The sequence below is a fragment of the Dasypus novemcinctus genome, chromosome 11 (assembly GCF_030445035.2).
Source record: "Dasypus novemcinctus isolate mDasNov1 chromosome 11, mDasNov1.1.hap2, whole genome shotgun sequence".
NCBI lineage: Eukaryota > Metazoa > Chordata > Mammalia > Cingulata > Dasypodidae > Dasypus > Dasypus novemcinctus.
Genome location: NC_080683.1, coordinates 25,959,016 through 25,976,430, shown reverse-complemented (window position 1 = coordinate 25,976,430; position 17,415 = coordinate 25,959,016). Strand labels below are relative to the sequence as shown.

General features: G+C 42.5%; 1 protein-coding gene across 1 annotated transcript; it reads left to right on the top strand.

The window, feature by feature from the left end:
* The first annotated feature begins 2,013 nt into the window (after positions 1 to 2,013).
* Positions 2,014 to 16,972, top strand: LOC101443729 (glutathione S-transferase A4). The gene is made up of 7 exons (XM_058306887.2): positions 2,014 to 2,116; positions 3,161 to 3,265; positions 9,276 to 9,327; positions 10,630 to 10,762; positions 11,624 to 11,765; positions 13,607 to 13,738; positions 16,375 to 16,972. The coding sequence occupies exons 2-7, from the start codon at positions 3,179 to 3,181 to the stop codon at positions 16,495 to 16,497; spliced, it is 669 nt and encodes a 222-aa protein (XP_058162870.1). The 5' UTR covers positions 2,014 to 2,116; positions 3,161 to 3,178; the 3' UTR covers positions 16,498 to 16,972.
* The last annotated feature ends 443 nt before the right edge of the window (positions 16,973 to 17,415 follow it).

The window sequence follows — 17,415 nt, the reverse complement described above, 5'->3', positions numbered from 1 at the left end:
TACTGGGAGGAAGGGAATGTGTTTACATGCAGAGTTTGGCTTACAGAGTGGCAATGTGGAGATTTTTAAATTCAGCTTTTAGTGAGTTTGTTGACTAAGGGATCATTAAAAAAAAATGCCATTGAAACAATTTTTGTTTCAACATTATGATTAATACCTACTTACCACATTGTAGCTTTTCATAACTTATTCACGTATGCAGTACAAACTTTCAAAGAAGAGCCTAGCGTCATCAACTGTATGCAGGACTCCACAGGGGAATACTGTCAGTCATTTTTTGGCTTCTTGAAAGAATTTCGTAGAAACAGATCTACCAAGCAAACTTGTATTGGTAAATCCCTAAATGTGCCCCTCATCATCACAGAACACCACTGGCTTTACCTGGGAACCGTAGACCTTACCACTGACTTTGTCTTGGAACTGATTTGATTTGTCTAACCTTTTGACATCATGGTGTACCCACCCCTTCCGGAGCCCCAAGTTTCAAGCCTCAGCCATCCTTCCTGCTATGAAAACACACTGTTAAAATAGGGTCTGGTATCAGTCCTTTATAGCTTAGACTGAATTTAAGCCATTTGTTTCCCTCTTTCTGGAGTATTTGCATATAAAGCTTCTCTTAAACTGAGATTTTTTTAAAAGCTCTTATTCTTGTTAAAGCAATTTTAGCCACTACTGTGTGGGTGAATGAAGGTGGAAAAGACTTCCCAGGACCTCTGAAAGTATACTAGCTAGACAGACAATATTAATAAGACTGCAGCAGCCCAGGAGTGGACTCCAAGGGTCTCCAAGAGGAGGATGATTTCAGGATGTTCCAAAGAACAAAATGACCTTAAGGTATCCACTTTAAAATGGCAGAATTATTATAAGAGGGCTTTTCATTTCTCCACCGTAATAATAGAGCCTCATGAGACTTCCTTACTTTCTCTCCTAGGTAAATAGGGTTGCTAGATTGATGTTACTCCTATTTTGTTATATTGGACATATAATTGCCATTTTCGTATATTAAATAAAGTTGAATAATAATATTTGTCCTAAGTAGTTCAATTAAAGTGAATCCCTGTACAAAAATTTTTTGGAGAGGAAAAAATGAATGAAGATCCATCAGCAGGTAGTGAAATTTCCTACGCGTGTTAGCCTTTCTATGCATGTTAGTTAGAATTAGAAAGGTGAACTCAAACCTACAGTAGTCTTATTCAGAAGTGGCCTGTCCTTCTCCAGTTGCCCAGCTGTCTGACTTACTCCTACTTGCCCTGGATGAACTCATCCTTTTGCTGCTGATTTGATATATTTCAGTCCCCTTTGCTGAACTGTCCAGTGGAAATAGGAGCAAAAACAAAAACTCCTAAAAAAAACCAAACCAAAAAAATTTTGATGACCAAACCAGAATTTGAATGGTCAAAAGAAAGGCAGACTGCCACGTGCAGTGCCTCATTTGGATGTGTCTGGAGTCTTGGAAGCTTGACTACCCTACGTTCTCCTACAAATGGACCTTGAGAGCTTGTTTGGAGGTTCTAGCAGGGGAGCGCAGCTACTCGTATACCCTTGACCGAAGAACGGTCCTCCTCTAGCGGGGAAGGTCGTCCTCTTCGACCGAGCGCGCAGCTTCGGGAGGGACGCACATGGAGCGGTGAGGGAGGAAGGGGACACCCGCCTAGCCAGCCAGATCAGCCGAATCAACCCTGGCGATCAATGGGGTGACAGATGTCGCAGCCAGATCGCCCTCACATCCAGAATTTCAAGGTGCGGCGGCGGGTATATAAAGTCGAAGATAATTCTCTCTTTACACATGGGTCGAGTTACCTACCGTGCCGGATTCCCTGTCAGGTAATTTCAATGAACGTCCTAATCTAAACAGCAGACTGAAGATAATGTCATCCTCAAAACGCTAAAATTGAAGTTGAAAGTGACTTTAATCGGAACTATTTCTCCTTATCCAGAATGCCTTGCAGATGGGTGGAGCCTGCTCAATTGATTTAAATATTACCGCCTCGATTGGTGTGGTTTCCTCGGAGCCTCGCCTACCTTAGGCGCCTCTTCCCCGCGGGTTGTTCGCGCCCGACCGCATCCTGCTAGCGGTTCGCTTTGTGCGACCTGGGGCTTGGAGAGCGGACGCCAGGTTAGTCTCCCTCCTGCTGCTCCCACTCGCCCTTTCTCTTGTCTTCTTATTTCTCCTCCCTTCTACCCTCCCGCATGCGCCCCCCTCCATTCAATCCTTCTCTTCTCCTCTCCCTTCAGTGGCTGCAGCGTCTTCCTCTCCCGCTTTGCGCTACTTCCCCGCCCCCGACTGGATAGACGTGGGCCCTTGATGGCGTGGGATCATTCTTGACTCAGGATACTCATTTTAATTCCCCCCTCTGTGGAGTCTGAGTCCCCTGATAGAAGATGGGCTCAGATCCTCCCTGGGCCTGGCTGGACGGCCGCGGTGGCCCTGCGTGGGCTGAGCGGGGACGCAGAGTTTCCCCGGGAGTCTGGTCTTGGATGGCCGAGTCCGTGGCCTGGGCGCATTTCGTGCGTCGAGGAGCTCGTCTCCCAGCGGGGGCGGGGAAGGTGCGCGGCCCCGGAGCAGCGACTGCAGGCAGGCATGAGGAAGAACGCTTAATTTGCAGACAGTAGCGGTGCTTGGCCTGTCCCCCTCCTAATTCCTTCTGATAATCAATTAAGATGATGCATGTGAGAGTATGAATACTTGCAGAGATTACAATGGGTGTGTAATTCTCATCCGTGGACCTCCGCTTCTTTACTGTCCAGGCTTAATTTTTAAAAATCTAAGAGCATTTTCAAGTTCTAAAAGCATTTTAGTTCATGTTCTGAATCTAAATGACATGTCACAAATGGCCTTACAGCAGCTGGCCCCAGCTTCCCAAGATCCAGAAAAACAAATCACAAATAGAAACGCCTAGAAACTAAGGGTGGTTTTTTTTTAATGTTTTAAAATGGTGGTATGTTTTTATTGAGTGAGGGGGAAACGCAGCAACAAAAACCAGCCCCTATGCCAAAATCTTTGAATATTCCTATGCCCAAATCTTTGAATATTCCTATGCCCAAATCCTTGAATGTTCCTGTACCACATTCTTGAATATTCATTTACCCCCGAACCCTGAGTTGAGGATACGACATTGAGACTCTTCCTTTGCAAGGAGCTGCTGCGTTTGTTTTTCAGAAAGCCTGAGAGGCCATCATGGCAGCGAAGCCCAAGCTCCACTATCCAAACGGAAGAGGCCGGATGGAATCCGTACGATGGGCTTTAGCTGCCGCTGGAGTTGAGGTATATACCCTATGCGCTTTTTCTTGACAAATTTGACATCCAACTTTGAGGCCTTTGGGGGAAAATAAGATCCAGGGCACAATTCTCCCTAGTCCTCTTTTCACCAGTATTGCAGACATGCTTCATTGCGTCAGAAGGTTCTTTGCTTTCAAGGGATTTGTCTTTATAAATGTAATGTAGTTGGTGGGATTCTGTTTTACTTTTAACAGTTTACTGAATCTGGCTTCTGCTCTACCATTAATAAATATTTATTAATAAGGAGAAAGGGAATTAACCTGAAATTTGCCAGTTAAACCCATCATTTTTGTTAATTGGACAATCTCTTGGCAAATATCCTATTAGGTCAATGGTTTAGACTGGCGGCCTTCAGGATGTATCTTGCCTGCAGATGTGTTTTTATTTTCGTAAATTTTAAATTCTTTGGGAAATTTCCAAATATAAACAACATGAATTCATTTATCCATCACTAAGCTTCAGCAATCATCAGCTTTATACATCTCCTTTCATGTCTCCTTCTCTCCTTTTTTTGTGGGTGTTTTCTTTGTTTTTTTGTTTTTCACTTTTTATCTTGAAATAACTTCAGACTTCCAGGAGAGTTGCAAAAATAATGCAGACACCAGACCGAGAACTCCAACATATTCCCCACCCAGATGCCTTTTGTGTGGGTGCATTTTAAAGCAAAATCCAAACATATTATTTCATCTGGCAGTACTTCAGTTTTATCTCTTATAGATGAGGATTTAAAAATATAGCCACAATGTATATGATTATCACACCCAACAAAATTAACAACAACTCTTTATTACCATCTAACAGTCTAATTGTCTCAAACAGGTTTTTTTTTCAGAGTCATTTGTTCCAGTCTGAAACAAAGTCCACATACTGTATTTGGTTGATATGTTTCTTTAAGATTTTTAAAAATCTATAACAATTCCCTCTGTGTTTTTTAAAATAAGCTTTATAGTTTGGAATAATTTTAGATTGACAGAAAAGTTGCATGGTTGTAAGGAGAGTTCTCATAGAACCTCCACTCAGCCTCCCTAATGATGACATCATATGACCACGGCCCTGGTTGTCAAAACTCAGAGGTTGGCCGTGGTGCGTGACTACGAGCTCAACTACAGACTTTGTTCGGATTTCACTAGTTTTCCCACCCATGTCCTCTTACAGTTCCAGGATCCAACCAAAGATACCACCTAGCATTTAGTCATCACTTTCCTTAGTGTTCCTCAGTTGCTGGCAGTTTCTCACACTTTGTTTTATTTCCTGATTTTGACAGCTTTGAAAATTACTGGTCAGGTATTTTGTAGGATCCTCTTCAGTTTGGGTTTATCGGATGTTTTTCTCATGATTATACTGGGCTTATGGTTTGGGGAAAGAAAGCCACAGAAGTGCAGCGCCCTTCTCATTGAATCATACAGAGGGTAACATGGTATCATCATGACTTATCGCTGGCAGTGTTAACTTTGATCACCTGGTTAATTTGGTGTCTGCCAAATTTCTCTAAAGTTACTATTTTTGCCTCTATTATTTGGAAGCAAATCATTATGTTGAGTCCACACTCAAGGGGAGGGGAATTAAGCTCCACTTCCTGGAAGTGCGGAGTATCTATGTATATTATTTGGAATTCTTCAATAAGGAAGATTTGTCCCATTCCCCCATTTCTTTATTCAATAATTTATATCAGTATGGACATATATGTATATTTACTTTATACTTTGGGTTATAATCCAATAATTATTTATTCTGCTGCTCAAATTTTTTCTTAGCTTTGACTATTTGGGAGCTCTTTAAAGTTGGCTCATGGTCCCCATGCTCATTCTTTTGTTTGTTTGTTTTTTAGCAGTACTTCCTTACTTTCTCCTTCTATAAGAAGCTCCAGGCTCATCTTGTATTTTCTCCTGCCTAGAATACATTTCTCCCAGGAACCCTGGTCCCTTTTATTAGAAATATGGTTTAGCAAACAAGATCTGGGCACTAGACATCTGCATTTGTTTCTAGTGCCATTTATTCATTTGCCATGTAGACTCTACCCATCCTGGACTTGGTTTATTTAACCCCTGGATGTCATTTTAACCTGTTCTTCTATTATCTATATTTTCTGTAAACTGCTAGTTGGACCCAGAGGTATGATCTGATCCATCCAGGCTCTTTTTTTCTTTCTAACTTAAAAAATGCTTTTTTTCCTACCAGACTTCTTCAAAGGTGATTCTGTGAACATACTTCTATTGTACCACATCTGAGGGTACATAATGGCTGATTGTCTCATTTTCAGTGATGCTGCGCTTGATCAGTGATGTCAGCCTGAACCATTAATTACAAAGTTTCCCCCATTATCCCTTTTAAAAAAAAATATTTCCTTCCTTCCCTTCCCCACCCCATGTGGCTTCCTTGTCTATTTGCTCATTGTTTTGCACATTGTTTGGACTGGTTGTCTGCTCGCTCATTGTTTTTCTTCTTTAGGAGACACTGGAAACTAAACCCAGGACCTCCATATGGGAGGCAGGTGCTCAAATGCTTGAGCTACATCTGCTTCCCTACCCTTTTAATTAAGGGTTTTCTCAGCTATTGATGATCATCATTGTTAGAGATTATAAAATGGTGGTTTTGTTTTTTATTTCTACCCTATCTCCTGAATTGATTAACTGCAATTCTCCTATACAGAATAATTTTCATTCATTAACTAATTACCTTGAAATACAGTCCATATGGGAAAGGCAAGAGAAATGCTTGATTCTGTCTCCTTATCAATTTTCAGAATAAGGAGTTGTTACCCTAGTGACCTCCAAAGATGACAAATAGGGATTGTTTTGGGATTTTTTTTAAGTTTTAGAGGTTTTTTTTGTGTATCATTATATTTTGCCACACAGTATCTTCCATTTTTTTTAATTAACACAATTTTTTGACTTACCTTGGGAAGTTGGACGATCTGGCCATACTGGGTCCTCCTTTCCACAGGGCACGATCTGCTGGATCTGAGTAAAGACTGTCCCTGTAGATGGACCTCTCTAGTTCAGTCCCCACCATTCCCTATTGCCTCAGAGTGTATTTTCTAGGTCTGTTATGAGGAGAGTGAAAAAATCCTTGGTCCCGTGACCCAAACCTGGTTGACTTAGCTTATTTAAGTCACCTGATTAAACCTTGTAAGTGTCTGGATTTGCAGTTCTTGGTCTATTTAGTAGCTTTTACAATGGATGTCTTCTGTGATATAATCCTTTGTCTGAAATCCTCTCTCTTTGCCATCCTCATCCTGCCCTGCTCTCCCCCCTCACTCTCCTGCCAGGGTTCTTGGTTACTGTAAAATAAACCCAACCCCACATAGGCCAAACAAAATGAACATGGGTCAAAGGACCCAGCCACCCCAAACCAACCAGGGTGGCCAGGCAGGTGCGATTGAGTAATTAGACCCTAAACTGGGTGGAGGGAGCTGGCCTCCCTCCGTAGCACAAGTACCTGGTTTAAAGGAGCAATTCCCACAAGGCAGTGTGGCGGGGAGCTGGGGTGCCCCTCGGCATCTCTTTGCTAAGTTTGTGCCAGCATAGATCTGAAACAGCTGGAGGGAAGCCTGGCAGCTCTGGATGAGTTCCTGATGGCCAGTGTCCCAGGAGTGGGTTCAGCTAAGCACATGCATTTTAGTACCTGAGTAACCTACACGCGGGCTCCTGGTTCAATCAGTCAGCATCCTCAGGCGCAGTCAGCTGGTTTGAGGCATCCTGACCTCTTTCTGGGTGGGTTGCTGCTCCTTGGCCGCTTGGGCTTCATTTGCCTGAAGCCACCCCCCCCCCCAAACTTTGTTCCGAGGGAGATGGCATGTGTAAAAGCAAAGGCCACAAACTCCTCAGGCGTTTACCTAGAACTGAAAGAGTTGAAAAGGGGTGCTTTGGTGTGGACACTGTCAGGAACAGCGCCCCGGGGTGGGGAACAGACATGCAAGACGGTGCTCGGGGCTGGGATGGTACCTTCCTCTCATGCCCTGTTCTGGGCTCAGTTTCCTCTTCCTGACCACTACTTTATATGAAATTGGAGCACAAGACTGTTATCTCTAGGGTGGGGTGCGGTTTGCATTTGTGATCCCCAAGGTTTAGTCCCAAAAGTCAGAATCAGAATCCTTTGGTAGGCCTTGTTGAAAAAGTGCACACGGTCGGGCCCTTCCCAACTACTGACGACTGACGGTGAGTCTCGCCGGCGGGTTAACGCAGCCCACTCCACCCCCACCTTCCTGTGGATTTTTATTGCTCACGATCCTAAAGGTCTGAGAAGCATAGCGTGGATGGACTATGTCCGCGCCACATCTGCCCTGGGGGCGTTTGGACCAGTGCCCTGAAGACTTGCCCCCAGGCTCCGGCCAGGGGTGGTTAGCCAGCCGAGGAAGCGGCGTCGCAGGACCTCCTCCAGGGGCCCTGCAGCCCCTCGCCTCGCGCCGCCTGGAGGACCCTGGCGGGGAGCAGAAGCCGAGACTACATCCTGCTGTCCCCTCCTCCCACCAGAGGCCGAGGAGGGGAGGAGGAGGGGCTGGCCGCCCCTTCTGCACCGTCGGCACTCCCCTCCCCCAGCCGATGGGGCGGCCAGGCCGGAACAGTCCCTGAACTTGGGTGGGAGAGGCCCCTCCTCCTGATGGGAACCGATGAGCACAGAACATCCCAGAGCAAGTTGTAGAAGGTCAAGGAAGAGGGCTGTGTTTGCACTCTCTTGCTTTCTTTCCCCCAACGTTTCAATTTCAACTAAATCCTCTGATAACACTTTGCTACATTTGATTTCTCCCTCCCACCCTCCTTCCCACTCTCTCAATCTGTCTTCCCGCTCCCCCCTCCCCCATCATTTGAAAGTAAGTTGCAGACTTCGGCATGTATCTCCCTCCTAAATAAGAATAAATAATTGTCCTAATAACCACAATACCATTGTCACAGCTAAGATAATCAGTAGTAATTTCACAAATTCTAATATGTAATCCATGTTCAAATTCTCCCAGTTGTCCCCCAATGTATAGTTTTATAAATATATATACTTATACATATGTACACACATATATATATATAAACTATTAAATATAACTTTTATTTATATATTTTATATATATTCCCCCATCCAGGATCTAATCAAGAGTCATTCATTTCTTTGTTATGTCTCTTTAGTCTCTCTTAATCTAGAAGAGCACTCTGGGTTTTTTTTTTAAATACCCTGAACTCATTTGAAAAGTCCAGGCCATTATGTCGCAGAAATGCTCCACCTTCTGAATATACCTGATTTTCACCTCTTAATTAGACTCAGGTTACACGTTTTTGGCAATAATTCTTTACAGGTGATATGCTGTTCTCATTGCATCACAGCAAGAGGCATGCCATGCCGGGATGTTCCCCCAGTGCTGATGCTATGTTCGATCACTTGATTAGACAGATAGTGAGATCTCTAGATCTCTCCATTGTAAAGATACATTTTTCCTTTGCCATAATTAAAGTAACATGTGGGGTGATATTGAGGCTTTGTACCCCAATGATTTTAGCATCTGCTTGTGGTCCTTATCAGAATCGCTAATTACATTAAAGTGTGTGAATTGGTGACTAATTTTATCACTGGTCAGCAATAATTTTATAATTAGTGACGATTCTTTTGTAAAGAACTTTTTTCCACCTCCCTTTTTCATCCTCACCATTGAAGGACTTAGGGATTTTCATTTTTGTTGTGCGTTGTAATCTATAACTGATGTTATTCTTTTTGATGCTCACATATTCCCAGATTGGAGCAGGAAAGTCCCTTCCGACAGAATCCTATAGCCTTTGATATCCAACTAGTCTTTGAGTACTTCTTGCTTTCCGGCCTAACAGAATCAACTTTTTCTCCTAGGAGTTCTGATTCCTTTTGGTGGGCAGTGATATTTAGAAACCAAGATGCGGGTGCTAACTGGGCTCTTCCTGCTTCTCAAGGCAATTTAACTTGATATTTCCAGTCCTAAACCTGTCATGAAATTTACCTTTTTAATTTTTTGGGGGGGGTGTCTTTTTCAAAATTGTAGTTTGATGAAGAATTTTTAGAAACAAAAGAACAGTTGCTGCAGTTGCAGAATGGTAAGTATGAAAATGAACAACTACCATTAAATTAATACTGATTTTTTTTTAAACTGGCCTTTGTATGGAAGGGCAGAAGTGCTGATGACAATAAACACTCAGAATTATGTCCTGAAACCAGAAGAGCAAGAGGGAATAACTGCCAAGAACTCATTTCTTATACAGTAGTTGTAAAAAAGCTAGAGAGGACTAAAGTTCTCTGTCCCAAGGAACCTGCCCTTCTGCCTCCCTTTCCTCTTCTCCCTCCCCTAACCTTTTTCTCTCCCTTTTCTTCCCTCTCTCCTCCCTCCTTCCCCTGCCTTCCTCCCCTTCCATCTTCCACCTCCTCAGTGCCACCTGAGGCAGCAGCATCCTTTGAAGGATGCAGGTCATTTGATCCTGGTTTATGTTTCTGAAGGAAAGACCAAACAGAAGTGAAAGCAGTGGAAGGTCCTGCTTTAACTGCTGGTCAGCCCAGCCCCTCCGCTCCCGTCCTCTGGAGCAGGGTCCACCAGGAGGCCCCGTAAGGAGCGCCTCACAAGTCTCCCTCCCGAGCCATCAGGAGGCTCCCTAGCTGTGCCAGCCCTTCAGGCTGTAATGCCACCTTTCAGGTATGATGCTGGCCTGCAGCCCCCAGGCATGTGCTTGACTACTCACATCCCTCAACCCCAAGCTGCCCCCCACCCAAGAGCCCCTCAAGGGCTGGGCTGCAGCCAACACCAGCATCTCTACCCAGGACTTGGCACGTGGAATGGGTTTGATACATATTTGTTCAAGAAAGTAAGGGGTCGCTTTTTGACCAGTGACAGCACACTTGAGCAGTAAATGGCCAGTGGCTGTGGAACACAGAAAAATCAACAAGGTTATGTGAATAGCAGCTGGGAACTTAGGTTTCATCGTCAGATTTTCTAAAGCAGCACTGAGCAATAGAACGATCTGCAGTGATGGAAATGTTCTTTCCTGCACCGTCCAGTGCTAGCCACAAGGGGGTACTGAGCACTTGAAATGTGTCTCTTCTGACCGAGGAGTTGAATTTTTAATTTTATTTCATTTTTATTTAAATTGTCACATGTGGCTGGTGGCATCCGTATTGACCAGCTCTAAAAAAAGTATTTCTACCACATTCCCCGCACCCCTCATCGTTTTCTGGGGTTGAAAAGGAAAAGGAAAGGGCTAGAACAATGCTAGTCTCCAGGCTTTTATGGCTAAACCTGCTCTTTAATAAATGTGAGGTTATCTGTCCATTTTGTATACAACACAGCATTTGTGGGGGTGGGGGGGTGCTGGAAGAGATCACTTCTAACTCTGTGCTTTCTTTCCTAGGGAACCACCTGCTGTTCCAACAGGTGCCAATGGTTGAAATTGACGGGATGAAGTTGGTGCAGACACGAAGCATTCTCCACTACATAGCGGAGAAGCACCATCTCTTTGGCAAGGACCTCAAGGAGAAAACCCTGTACTGTAGCCACTCTCTTGTGTTCTTGCTTGTCTGCTTACGGATGTCTTAGCTGATGTGCAGTTCTCTGCCGCACACTTCATCTACTTTATTTCTTGTATCACTAGTGCTAAAGAGGGAACAAAAATCCAGAAAGGTTGTGAAAACCACTTGAAAATTCAGTATGGAGAGCCTGAGTGAAATGACAGGAAAACAGTTGAATTCTAGTGTCAGTCCTGTATCTAGGATTTCTTTGTTTCAGGTTTCACCGTCTTTCCATGCTTTGATATTGTTTTTTTACTTTTCTTATAAATTGATTTCATTGAGCCATAGGAATGGGAAGCTGCTTTGACATTCGAGGGCTGGGGCTCTATGCATTCGATTTTAGTTTGAGCCCAAAGGCTAGTCTTTCGGCTTCCTAGATGCATGATGCTGGGCAAAGTGCTCAACTTTTCCTGATGAGTCTCCTGTACAATAGGAATAATAATAACTCATTCCTCATGACATCGTGGACTACAATGAGACAGCGGATGTAGAGGGTTTAGCATTGTCTGGCGCGCACCAAGTAGTCAATAAAGAACATTCACTATATATTTAAGTGTGAAATTCACCCCATACTGAGAACTAGTGAGGGTGCTGGGGTGAGTGGGGGAGGAGTAGGGGTCAAAGGGAGAATGCAGTCGGGACAGTCTGGGTTCGTTCTGATCTGCAACTGTTTTCTGGAGGCTTTCTCCAAATTACATCTAGGTTTACTTTAGAGACAGATGGAGGCAAATGCTTATAGGTACTTAGTGTTGGCAGAGACTTAGGAAAAATCTTAGTTGTAGGGGCCAAGGAGTTCCAAGAGAGGGGAAACTGAGAAAAGTGCTCTTTTGTTTTAAGGATTGACATGTATGTGGAGGGGACCCTGGATCTGCTGGAACTGATTATCATGCATCCTTTCTTAAAACCAGACGATCAACAAAAGGAAGTGGTCACCATGACCCAGAAGGCTATCATTAGGTACTTTCCTGTGTTCGAAAAGGTAGGTGGCAGAGAAACCTATGAACGTGGCATAAAAAATCACAAGGGACCTAATGCAGACAGATACCCTTTTCTCCTCAGTGCAGTGCAAAGCCAAGTTCAGCTGGACTTACCTTACTGGATTCCTAAGAGCGAATAGGAGACATGAGAAGCCATGATCTTGGGGCCCCTCAGATGTGGCTAGGACATGTTCAGAAATCTGGAGAAGGCATAGGTCAGCTCATTTGTGCATTATCAACGTCTGCATTGACCAGAGCGCCCACCTGGGTAGGATGTTGAAGAGCCCAGAAGCAACCTCATTCCTTCATTCAATACATTTGTTGAACAGCTACTATATATCCAACATCCTGTTTGATAACCAGATATGAAAAGATCAGTTTTGTTTTTCTTTGCTCTTTTTGTTTCTGTTTTGTTATTTTTCTCCTCTTTTTACTATAGTAGCTTTCTTGCCTTCAAACTCCTCTTTTCCTGAACAGGGAGGAAATTTTTTTTTAATGTTTTACTCAAAAAGCAAAGAAGAGAATGTAAAATTACGGAAAGGCCTATTTGGCAAACTTCTTTTGACCATCTTCATGGAATTTGATGTAAAAGGAGGGTTTATTAGTCAGCCAAGGGGGTGCTGATGCAAAGTAGTACCAGGAATCTGTTGGCTTTTATAAAAGGTATTTATGTGGGGTAAAAACTTACAGTTACAGGACATGTAGAACTCAAGGCTGCTTTCTCACTAAAGTCTATTGCCACGTGTTGAAGCAAGATGTCGGGTGATCTCTGCCTGGTTGCTCAGGCCTTCTCAACTGCTCAGTGCCTTTTTTCTCTTCAGCTGCAAACTATCAGGCAGATGGCTCACCTCTGTTTATGGGGCTTTAGCTCTTTGAGCCTTCTCCTTTTTGTCACATGGCAGGACCAAAAAATGACCAAGTTCTTTCCTCTTCTGTGTATCTTTGAGTGTCCATTTATATTGACCCACCAAGGTCTTACTGACATGGTTGAATCAAAGCCCTACTCTTAACAGGTAATTTAATCAAAGGCAGCTGATTCTAATACAAACAAAGGATAACACACCCAAAGGAATAGATTAGTTTACAACATAATCTTTCTCTTTTGGGGATTCATAAATAATCTCAAACTGCCACTGAGGGAGAAGGGAAAGGAGTTAGGGATACTTCCCTAAGGAAGGAAGACACTCGTGGGCATCTATGAGTGCACTGCAAGGAGGATTCCTCTGCTACCACTATTCCTGTCCTCTCTCCACTCATGAACTCTTCCTATAAATCCCTCTACCTGTATGGAGGCCAGGATGAACTCATGCTTTTAATTTCTCTGTCTTGGAAGGTCTTAGAGGAAACTTCTTATAGTTAGGTCTAGTTTATGACTGCAAATCCTCGTGTTCATAGAAGTACAGGACTGAAAAATACAGAACTCCTTGGAGACCACCTATCATTTATATTTCTTACATCATTTCCTTTTGATTCTCCTTAATTCATCAGGGCTAATCCATTTCTGTGGATACATATATGCAACAGATCTTTCCTTCAAAGCACCAAATGCAAATCCAGGACTAATCAACGTTCCCTTCCCCCTTTCAGCGTCTCCTTCTGATATAGCACCTACTTAGTGATGCTTTCATTTCTACCCTCTGTACACTCCCCTCATCCCCCACCCCACACCCTTTGGTACACAGAGTTAGCTTCCTATCAATTGATGTGATTTGTAAAAGAGGAAAGGACAAGGCCCTAGTTTTTTCTTTGTTTGAAAAGGTAGGTGGCAGATACTATACTGATTTAGTAACATCATCAATTTCTCCATGTAGAGTATTCTAAAAAACACTTTAAAATCCTGCAGATTTTAAAGGATCATGGACAAACCTTTCTTGTTGGTAACCAGCTGAGCCTTGCGGATGTGATTCTACTTCAAACAATTTTGGCTCTAGAAGAGAAAGTCCCTAATATCCTCTCCCCATTTCCTCACCTCCAGGTAAATAAAGCTATCTACTAGAAGACTGACCCAGAGCTCTGGGGACCTTCCTTCAGTGCCTGTTGATTGGCTGCCTTGCTGTGTGTGCATGAGTGTGTGCGTTCAGATTCTAGGTAGTAAAATGAAATGAAGGCACAGACTTGAAATTGTTTTTCTGGTCCCAAATCCCTAGAGTTGAAAGTTCATTACATGTGAAAGAAAGGAGCTTTCATCTTTAGTTTTGTTTTACAACTGCCCTCTTGGAACAAGCTCCATATGCATAGACTTTTCCAGTAGAGACTTTCCATAGAGATCATCTTCAGGGAGAGGTGCTGCTTTTCTGTATATGCTGTAGTCCTGGTGGGATGGAGGCCAAGAGCCGCCTCTCCACTGGGACCTGGTCTCAGAAATTGCTTGGTCTCCAATGGGAAACTCCCAAGCCCAAGTTCTGAGAGATAATAAGAGGCACACTAAAGGTCATCCAAAAGAGTTCCAACTACTTCCTTCCTGGAAATTCCAAGGAAAGACCCCTGAGTGGCTCAGATTGTTCCCTAGTGTCACTCGGGCGGGATTGATTGTAGAATTTTAAAGCAGAAGAAGGCTTTTCAAAAATAATCTCATTCAGTGCCTTCAGAATGCATGTGAGAAAATAGAACTCCCGGGTAAAGATACCAGCAGCCAAGATGGCCTAGCTGGTGAGTGGCTGGGTTTTATTTAGAACCTTAGCCTTTTAGCTCCAAGTCCACTGGACTTTTTCCTCTCTATTGGGGTTTGGCAAACCATGACCCTCTGGGCCAGATTTAGCCTGCTACCTGTATTTTTATGGCCTGAAAGCTAAGAATGGGTTGTACATTTTTAAATGGTTGAAAAAAATATCAAAAGTAGAATTATATGTCATGACACATGAAATTATATGAAGTTCAAATTTCAGGGTCCATAAGATCACAGCCATGCCTATTCATTTATATATTGTCTGTGGCTGGTTTTGAACTCGAACGATAGAGTTAAGTAGTTCTGATAGAAACCATGTGGTCTGCAAAGGTTAAAATAATTACTACCTGGCCCTTTACAGAATATGGTTGTCAACCCTCATTGTAGACCCATTTGATACATCTTTCATCAAATGCCAAGATGCAAATGTATACTTTAAAAAAATTTTTTTTCCAAGTCCAGTGCACATCACTTTGATATATGAATGAGGACAGTAACACAAGTTATATACACATACCTGGATAATGAGGAATTTTTAACAAGGCAAATAAGTCATTATATAGTTTAGCTATCTGGTCATCATTTCTTCTTATAAACAGAGAAGAACTTTCTTTAATTTGACTTCAGTTACTTATAATTTGGGATATGTTTACCCCAGAAGTTGCTTTTGCATTATTAAAAAAGTATTTGCTTGGCAGAGAAGGAGAGATGAAGGAGAAGAAATGGGCCATTTCTTGAGCTCCTGCTTGTGCCAGTCAGTCTGCTGGCATGCACATGCATTTGCTCATCTGGCGCGCGCGCGCACACACACACACACACACACACACACCCCCAGTAACTCTAGGAATAGCCTTTACTCTCCTTGTTTTACAGATGAAAACAATAGGCTCAGAAACACCATACAGTTAGATGAGTGAGGGGCCAGTTGGGAATCGCAGAGCAGTCTGGTATCTTAGCCTATGCTCATTCCCCTAGTCTGTGGATCTTTCTAAAACTGCACTATGTAGAAAGACATATAAGCACCTTTGGCCCTGAAGAGGTGAGATGCCAAACACAGAAGCAGGTTGGAATACAGGGAACTGAAGGTTCATTTTCTGAGCTTATTACTTCTGAGCTCTTTCCAGGTTTTTGTTAATATTGGTTATATATGTATGTGTCTTTACATGTGTTTGTGTACTTAATTAAAGCTGTGCCTTGCTCATTGTAGGCATTTAATAAATAGTAGCTACTTTCAAATTATAAATGAAGTCATCTTCTTGAAAGATTTTATTAGATAATAAAGGATGGATATAGATTTCCTTACCTAGTTAAAAATTTTCATGAGTTCAGATAAACTTCTTAATTACTGAGAATTGGTAAGATGTAACTCTATGAATGAAAAATAGAATTTTTTCTGCTTTTCCAGTTTACATAAATATCTGGCCTCTGAACCACAGGCTTCAAAACATGCAACTGGTTTTCTCCCACACATAGGGTAGAAAAAGGATTCATTTGCCACTAGAAGTAAAAAATCTGAGGAACCTCTTATTTTAAAATGTAAATTTATACTCTGATGATTATATTTTAGCATTTTTAAAGGGCTCATGCACTTTCTAAGCAGATCAATACTCTTGAGATACTCCTCATGGTTTCCCCCCGTTTTTTCTTTAAATAAGTCCAATCAAAGTATGTTTTTTATTTTGTGCCTCTGGAAAGAGTTCACCTCTTTGTGTGAACCATGAGAGTTGCAAAAGCCATGTTCTTGATTCCAGCAGTTGGTGGCAGAGATTATTAATATTATCAAGAGATCAGAGTTTAAACAGATGCTGGATTGTAGTTCTGGTTGGATCCCTTCAACATTTACTGAACTTATTTTGATGGGCCGTCGTGTGAAAGTTTATATTCATAGACACATATACCTTTGTTATTTGTTATTGATCTTGAACTTTCACGTTTTCCTTTTTTAGGAGTTCACGGTGAAAATAAGTAATGTCCCTACAATTAAGAAATTCCTTGAACCTGGCAGCAAGAAGAAGCCTCCCCCTGACGACATCTACGTGAGAACTGTCTTCACCATTTTTGCACCATAAAACAACACACACGTCTGTGAGAGTGTGCCCTAGAGATTGCTATGTCCACAGTAAGGTCTTAATTGCTGCCAGGCTGTAGTGATCCCAGCTCTGTCATGGTGCTATGTATAGTTGCTCTCTAAGTAGGGTCTTTCTTGTCAAGGAGATCTCTTCTAGAAACACCAACATTTTTTTGTCCAGTGAATAAGTATTATGGGGCCTTTTTCTGACAACTGCCCTGGGGAGGCAGGTGTTTTTAAGTGAGATCTGATCTGGAGACTCATTTCCTGTAGTTGGATGGGCAGGACCTCATTTATTCCCCTGAGCTCTGTTTCTCCTCTTCTTATCCATTTCCAAACATCCTTAAGTCACCTAATTTTGAGTGTCTCATACCAACAGAATACCCAGTGAATAATGCTCTTCTGAACTATGATAAACTAAAGGGTAGTAATGAATGCAATTGATATTAGCTGAAATAAAGAACTGATGAATCATTGCCTGTTGCAGGAATCTTTTAATTTAAATTCTTTGAATGTATAATACCTTCACATGGTTCAAAAATCAAAAATGCATAAAAGTGTATGTAGTTAGAAGTCTTCTTTTCAGCCCTGTCCCCAGCCATCCAGCTCTGCTTCCTATAGGCAAACATAGTTATTATTTACATAGTTTTCCATCTATATGATGCATGTATAGGTAAATACGAATATATATTTATCCTCTTATCCGATTCATTATTTGTAGGCTTCTGAGTTTTCATGTTTCAAAATGAAAAGTATGGTCCATTATTTCTGCTTTTGAACATGTGCTGACTAATGCCCCAAATGCTAATTGAGCACCTATGATGTACCAGACAAAGTGCCAGGAGATGGAATCCTAGAAAAGAGCCCCTGCTCTAGAAATGTTCACCAAAGGACCAGGAACATAGACATGTAAACTGAC